The 7,060-nt window shown below is 49.2% G+C and overlaps 1 protein-coding gene across 1 annotated transcript; it reads right to left on the reverse strand.

The window, feature by feature from the left end:
* Positions 1–315: 315 nt before the first annotated feature.
* On the reverse strand, positions 316–7,043 carry LOC103767980 (zinc finger protein 346-like). Its single transcript, XM_008935111.1, has 5 exons — positions 6,950–7,043; positions 5,792–5,942; positions 4,502–4,741; positions 1,914–2,007; positions 316–630 (listed from the first exon to the last, which is right to left on the reverse strand). Exons 1-5 carry the CDS (start codon positions 6,968–6,970, stop codon positions 525–527), a joined length of 612 nt encoding a protein of 203 aa, XP_008933359.1. The 5' UTR covers positions 6,971–7,043; the 3' UTR covers positions 316–524.
* Positions 7,044–7,060: the final 17 nt, after the last annotated feature.

The raw sequence follows: 7,060 nt of genomic DNA on the forward strand, positions 1-7,060 counted from the left end.
GGCTCCTGAAATTCCGCACACAGACCCGACCAGAGGAGGTGTGGAAGGAGATGCCACGCTGGTTGTTTCCTATTCTAGGCTTGCAACCTGCACCATGTCCCATAAGCACTGCTTGCTATGCCTTAGGAGCTCTCCTCCAGCAAAGGCCACCTCTGAGCATGGGACGCTGGCCCTCTAGGTGCAGGAGTCCATTATTTGCTCTGGTGAGGGAGGAGGTGGCCACTACCAGCCTGTTGCCAAGCCCTCCTTATACCAGATACACACCTCCTCTCACACCGCACCCACCTTCACAGGAAGCAATTACATAATGAAAACTACTCTAAGGGAGTGAAGTATTTGCTGTCTAGCAAGTCTCTTCCAGCTGGATCCTTTTTCTGACAGATTCAGTCCCCGTTCTGCTCAACGGGTGCATACAGGAGGGTAGGGCTTTGCTTATCCAGAGGGATAATGAAACCATTGTGGGCTGGCAAAACATGTGCGTTCTTGGGCCACCAACAACTCCAAGAACAGTGCTGCAGCTTGCTCTAGAAGTCTTGGCTGAAATAACTGTAGCCTCCTGGGGCAGTTGACTCTTCCCGGACATACTGCTGTGGCGGGAAGGGTCCAACAACCGGCACTGCTCCTGGCATCCTGGACATCGAAGGGAGTGAGGAAGAGAAGGGAAAAAAGGAGACCATGTCAGAAGTGCTGTGAAATGTGCCAGCTGCAATCACAGCTCAGCAGGCACGGCTGTCACTGGAGCAACAGCCTACTGCAGCCAAGTCAACAACTTGCCAGAAAAGCTTCCAAGCGCATCCTTGCCCTCTGTGCATGTGTGTAAACAGACACCTTTACACAGCAGAACTGGCTACTGCACAGCTCCAGGATGGGTAAAGGGCTTCCATTACAAAGCAAGTATCCTGGCTCTCCTCACGCTGCAGAAGCTGGCCTGAAACAGGACTGAATGGCTGAATCCAGAAGCAGCTTTCTGAAAGGGAGTTGTGTGGCTGCAAAAACTCAGACAACATCCACATCCTCAAGGGAACATTTCTGCACATGTGTTGGGAACATCCTCTGTATTCTTGTTCTAGAACAGGACACTGGCTATTTACTGCCCTGGAAAGCCAAAACTTTCCAGGGACATGGATGGAGCACGTGTCTACCAATCAAGTACTCCAGAGACCATGTGATTGTTATTCCACAGATAGGGAGCAAGAAATCCCAGTTTTCCTCCTGTCCTCTGTGGGAAAATTGGCCAGGAGCCTGTCCTCACTTCAGGTAGGGTTTCCTAATATCCCCTTCTTCTAACAAGCTCTCTAACCAAGCCAGGCCCATTACTAAGCCTCTCTGAACAAAGGCTTTGAAAACCAAGATCTGAACTTTGACAGTGTCCAAAACAAGTATTTTTGGTATTAATCATCTGGCAGCTTAATTTTTTTTTTAAGATTAATAATATATGCAGGGGATGCCATTATTGAACTCACCGGCTGCGAGAGCAAGCTCAGGAATATAGTCCAGGTTTCTGGAGTGTTCTGACTACATGCCAAATTTTAAGACTAGCAACCCCAAGAGATATTAGAACGGTAAGCAGATCTCTGCTGGGCCTGTCTTTAATTTAATTAAAATCTCACCTGTTAGAGAAATCGTGCTTCATGTGTATCAGTCTGGATGGGCTCACTGCAAAGGGCCACACTAAGACAAACTATCAAGAACCAAAAGGAACTGCAGGGCCCTTCGACTCCAGCAGCATCCCAGAGCTGTCTGCAGAGGGAGCTGCCAGAGCAGATCAGCTTCAGGACAGAGCAAGCTTGCACAAACCCTGTTCTCTTGCCCATCTGCTGGAAATAGCATTCAAAACTGCATCTTGAGCTATGTTTAAGCCATCGATTTGAACAGCGAGGCTGGAAACACACTTAGACAAGAATGTTACTTACTGGTTCTTGTGTTTGAAGCCGCTGATGTGAGCTTGGTACTGCTCTATGGAGTTCAGCACGATGTTACACGTGCTGCACGGGTAGCCCTTCCCAGCTGAAACAGAGAGCAACGGTTAGCACGCACAGCTCGGTGCCCGAGCTAGAAACAAGTGATTGAATCCATCACTTGATGTGTTAAACACCCGCTAAACAAAGACAAATAGCAAGTCAATAGCCTGACCAGGCAGGGAGGTTGCAAAATCCCACCACCCCACCCTGTATCAGCCAGTCACTGCGAGGCAATCATGAAGTCAGAAAAGCTTTGCTGGTCAGAATGTGGGTTTGCTTATCTGTAAAAACAAAGACACATTTCCTAGAAACACTTCAGAGCGTCAGACACAGTAAATGTCTCAACAATAGGACACCAAACCCGATGCTATATTGCATTTGCAACTCCATTTCCCTCCTAAATTCCAACTTCTCCTGATCTGTACATCTCATAACAGAAACTGTGGGAGATACTTCATTTGTAAGCTTAAAGCGTTTCAGTAAAAAAAAAAAAGCAGCCAGAGGAGATTACACACAATGTCCAGTTCCACAATGCAGCATTCTGCTAAGCCTTGCCGAGGTGCCAATTGAGAATATTAAGCTCTATCCTCGAGCAGTTTGGTTACAGCCAGCGTATCAGTTAACTGCAAAAAAAGAAGTTTCCAACAATAGTTGTACTAGACAGATCGATGGTTTTGTGTAACATGACGACTCCAGCCGGAATGAAAGTTCAGGAGGTCACAGATACCAAACAGGGAAGCACAGCTCAGCACTGAAGTCTCTAGCAGGGGAAAATCCTGGCAGTTGTCCTCAAGACATTAAGTGCTCCTGAATTTTGGCTCGATGGGAAAGGGCTCTGCTCAGGAGTCTTGTAAAGAAAACATTTCCTTGAGGTGACAGAGGAGACTCACCCCAGGGGAGCAGAGCAGTGGGATCACTGAGTGAGAGCCACAACACACGACGTAGCAGAGATCTCCATGCTTAGCTGTGGGACTTCAGAGAGATTTCAGACCCTAGTGGACATTCAATTCTCAAAACAGACCTGGACCTGGGCAGGAAAGGCCAGAGGAGCTGTTACAGCCCTCGGGTCTGCCTCCCTGCACAAGTGAAGCCATGATCTCTCTGCTGCAAATCTGGAAATAAGTGTGAGCACAAAGTTGTCTGTCCTGCACCCCAGACTGGTGGTTCCTGGAGGAACTTTAAGCAGTGTCACACTGCGAAAACCCCACCATTACTTGCTGCCAGCCAGATCCCAGCAGTGAGAAATTTAGGGACAGGTATGGCTGTTAGCACATCCAGATGGGCAGAGAAAGCAGCAGCAAACATCCCTGACTGCAGCCCTTCGCATCTGAGCGGCCCCCAGTCACAGCCCGGGCTCCAAATCCTCATCTGAACAGCTTAAGTGCCACAGAAATGGGTCTGTACTCTGGTTCTGCCCGAGCTTCCTGGGAGACATCACACCTCAAGGCAAGGGCACTGCCCACCTGCCCAGCCTGCCCAGGCTGGGGCTGCTGCCACCGCCAGCACCTGAGCCACACTGAAGTGGAACCATTCATCAGACCCCACTAATTAGGTAAAGAGCAGATGGGTAATGCTAGATACCAAGCACCTTTTCCATCTCCCAGACGGCTACGCAACGTGGGAGAGAATATTACTGGGATAATTGAGCCTCATTTCTCCTAAGTGCTACCGGCATCTAAAGGTGGCTTGCAAAGAATTAGAATAATTAATCTTCTGCTTGTGTGGGTTTTAATGACAGAAAAAGAAGCCCTTGAAGAAGATTTTAAGATGATTTGTCTCCTTATTATTTACCTCAAGCATCCAGCAGGTACTAGAGTTCCTGGTCCAACAGAAGGCTGCTGGGAGGAACAAGGGAGTTTACTGTGAGCTCCTAATGCTTCCACTGGACTCCAAGGGCTTTCATCACACTGAAGTGCTCATAAGCAGCAGATCACAAAGCAAATGAGTTTTAACTGTCTGCCTTAAGTTCCTCCTTAATAGCTACTTTCCCCCCCCCCTCCACCACACTCCTGCTAGCTCCAGAGAGAGTTGCGTTAGTTCATCAGTTGGAATTGCCCACACAGAGGGAGAAAGGCATTCAGGGAGAAATCTCTTCTGGCTTTCATGTGCTTTGAAGCAGCAGGTGCAGTTAAACCTACTTCTTCCATCTTTAGCTAGTCCCCTCTGAAGACATTTTTTAAGCATCAAATGCCACTTTCATCTTTCCATTTCGGCTGCAATCACCTAGCTAGAAACAGTATTGGCCAAAATCCCTGGATTATCTGTACAGAGAATAAAAAGGACACGTCCTTGATTAGAGAACATTGCAAAATACAACCCAGAGCTTGTCATGAGTAGCTACAGTCTAAAACATCTCTTGCTGCCAGGGGGTTACAACACCAACCAGATCAATCTTACGGCGTATAATCAAAATCCTCATCACCAACAATCCCCCCGCTCTCTGTGCACAGACTGTCTCGTCCAAAGACCTGCCAGACAGATACTGATGCTCTCCCCCACCACTCTCCAGCTATTTATTCGCCTGCCTGCTGAGAACTCACCCATGAAGGACGATGCTGGTGCATCAGGGGTTCGGCCATAGTGTGCCATCAGCTTGTGTTTGGTCTCTTGCTTTCTGTGCTTCTTGCCTACATAATGTTGTTTTGCCATAAGGGGGTTGTTGAAAGTGGCATGGCAGAGGCTACAGAACTTGTCTGGGTCAGTAATGTCCTTGTTCTCCTCATTAGAAGACACGGTAGAGGTGGGGAGGGTAGCAGGATTTTTCTGTGGGGGCACTGCTTCTGTAGGGTGAATCCAAACTCTTGGTCAGTCACAGAATTTAGAGGTAAAAAACAGTCACTTTATTTCCCCAAAACCTGCATAAAAAAAATAACCCGTTGCACCTAAAACCCAAACCTATATAGGACACGTGAGACATCCAGATAAATTCGCATCACTCCCATCTCTTCCCTTAACACTGCAGAATTGAACGGTGTGTGGTAAGACAAGTCACAGTAGGCCAGATAAAAACTTCAGGGTTAAAAAACCCCAAACCAATAGATTTGCATATTTCTCCTTAACCTAAGCATGGCCACATTCAAGAAACACTGGACATGAAAGAGCTTCCACCTACTCTTATTATCACCCAGACAGGACATAGGCACAAGCCCGGCAGCAAAGCAAGCGGATGTCTGGAGACACTCAGCAGCTACAGGACTTATTCTGAGCTGAAATCACAAGGAGTCTTGCCTGAGAAATGTCATGGATAGGAGAAATGGCATGGATTGGATGAGGTCTGATGCAGTGAGTCCTGCTTCTGCCTGGAAGATCCCAGCTAGGAGCTCACACAAGCTGCCATCCTTGGGTGCACTCGAAGGCTGTGTTTTCCCTCCCTGCTGACTGGGCTCTTGGCCACCACTACCTGCCCTGGACAGAGGGTCTCTTCCCTCACCCACTGGACCCTTCTGTAAGCTGCCAAAGGGGTGGGACACAGGCAGCTGCGCCGTGTCCAACCTGAGGTCTGCCGGGATGGCATCCCATCATGAGAGTAGTCAACAGCAGGTGCCGTGAGAAGAACACATGGTCAGGACAAGCACATCCAGAGGCTTCATAGCTATACTCTCCTAGTCCCCAGCTACCTGCAGCAGCTCACAGCTCCTCAGACCTCACAGGCTACACCTTTGTAGTTGATGTCTCCATGTCCCTGCAGGTGCCCCACTGGCTTATTCTGTTTCACTGTAAAGAGGCATGTTCTCAGAAGAGTTTATAGTTGGAACACAATGCACCTCTCAACTTTTTTACTGCTTGAGCAGCCCCTCGGTAGCAAGCAAAGGCACTGCAGACAGTTGTACCTTCTGTTTTGGGGGACTGCTGCTTCATGTTCTTGGCATGAGTCTTGCCCAGGTAGTGAGATGTTGCCACGGCTGGAGAGGAAAAGGTCATGTTGCAGATGGGACAACACTTGTTCCTGTCTTCCCCATTGCTGCCTTCCTGCTTGCTGTCCTGTGCACACAGAATCACAGGTGGTAGAGGCTGGAGGGACTTCTAGGTCACCTTATCCAAGGAGAAACACCAAGGTCTGGGGGGTCTAAGCAAATGAGGTGATCGGGGACATTCTGGTGTTAAGTTGAAGATGTGTGACCAATAGGGGTTCCACAGCACGGCATCATCCTCTCCCTTATCAGAGAGCATTCTTGCACCAGATTACTTATTTTTAACCCATCAGTGAACCACCAGGCAGAGGGGCAGCCCTGGCCTGTGTGGGTTATAGACAAGGGTAAGCGTGTAGCTGCCAGACTTGGAACAGGCAGCATTTTACTCTGCAAGGTGTGAAGGAGCAACACAAACACCACTATCAGCTGGGTCATCTGCAACATGATGCCAGCGAGGCTGGCAGCAGCCAGCGTTTCTAAGCCTCACACTATGTGTGAAGGCATCTGCCTCGATGCCCCACCCCCCGGCAAATGTTGGAGAGTTAGGGATTTAAGCTGAAGCAATCACAAAAGTAGAATCTGTTTCCCAAACGAATCACGGGGCAGACAGATGGCCAAGTTGAAGGTGGTGCCTTCACTGACCAACAGGCTCCAGCTACAAGCTGAGGAAACCTAAATGAGTCAAAAAAAGACTGCTCTGGAAAGTGAATTCCAGTAGCTGGCCAACCCAGCGTGCTCTCTGTGACAGCAAATGTTACGCAGTGGTACTCCTGACACACTGTTGCTCCTGCTCACTTTTCCCTGTCTTTTCAAGCCAGATTACCAACAAAAGACATCATGCACCTTTTTAGATGGGGAAGGCACTCCCACAGAGGCTGCTTAAATGAGGACGGCAAGAACTATGCTCGCTAAGACCAGGCGCAGCAGCACACCTGCCTTGGAGCTCCTCAGTTCTCCCAATGCCCCTCCTGAGAGGATTTTCCTCGCTTATTCACAGAGGTGCCGAGGCCATACCGCAGGCCAGCAGGTCCTGCTCGGCGGCACTCAGGCTCGAAGGGCTCCACGCTCTCCTCTCACCTGCTTCGCATCCAGCTTCATCTTCTTCCCGTGGGCGAGCTCCTCTCCGCCGTGGATGGACAGGTACCGCCTCACCTTGTTGGCGTGCTTCTTGCTCTGGAGAAAGCAGAG

Source organism: Merops nubicus, unplaced genomic scaffold (genome assembly GCF_000691845.1).
Source record: "Merops nubicus isolate BGI_N331 unplaced genomic scaffold, ASM69184v1 scaffold40992, whole genome shotgun sequence".
Classification (NCBI taxonomy): Eukaryota; Metazoa; Chordata; class Aves; order Coraciiformes; family Meropidae; genus Merops; species Merops nubicus.

Bases quoted from the DNA above. Each gene is read 5' to 3' on its own strand.
- LOC103767980 (XM_008935111.1), bottom strand. From the start codon at position 6,970: ATGAAGCTGGATGCGAAGCAG. The intron at 5,943-6,949 runs GTGAGAGGAGAG...CTGTGTGCACAG, and splicing joins TGAAGCTGGATGCGAAGCAG to GACAGCAAGCAGGAAGGCAG. The intron at 2,008-4,501 runs GTGAGTTCTCAG...TCTCTGTTTCAG, and splicing joins ACCAGCATCGTCCTTCATGG to CTGGGAAGGGCTACCCGTGC.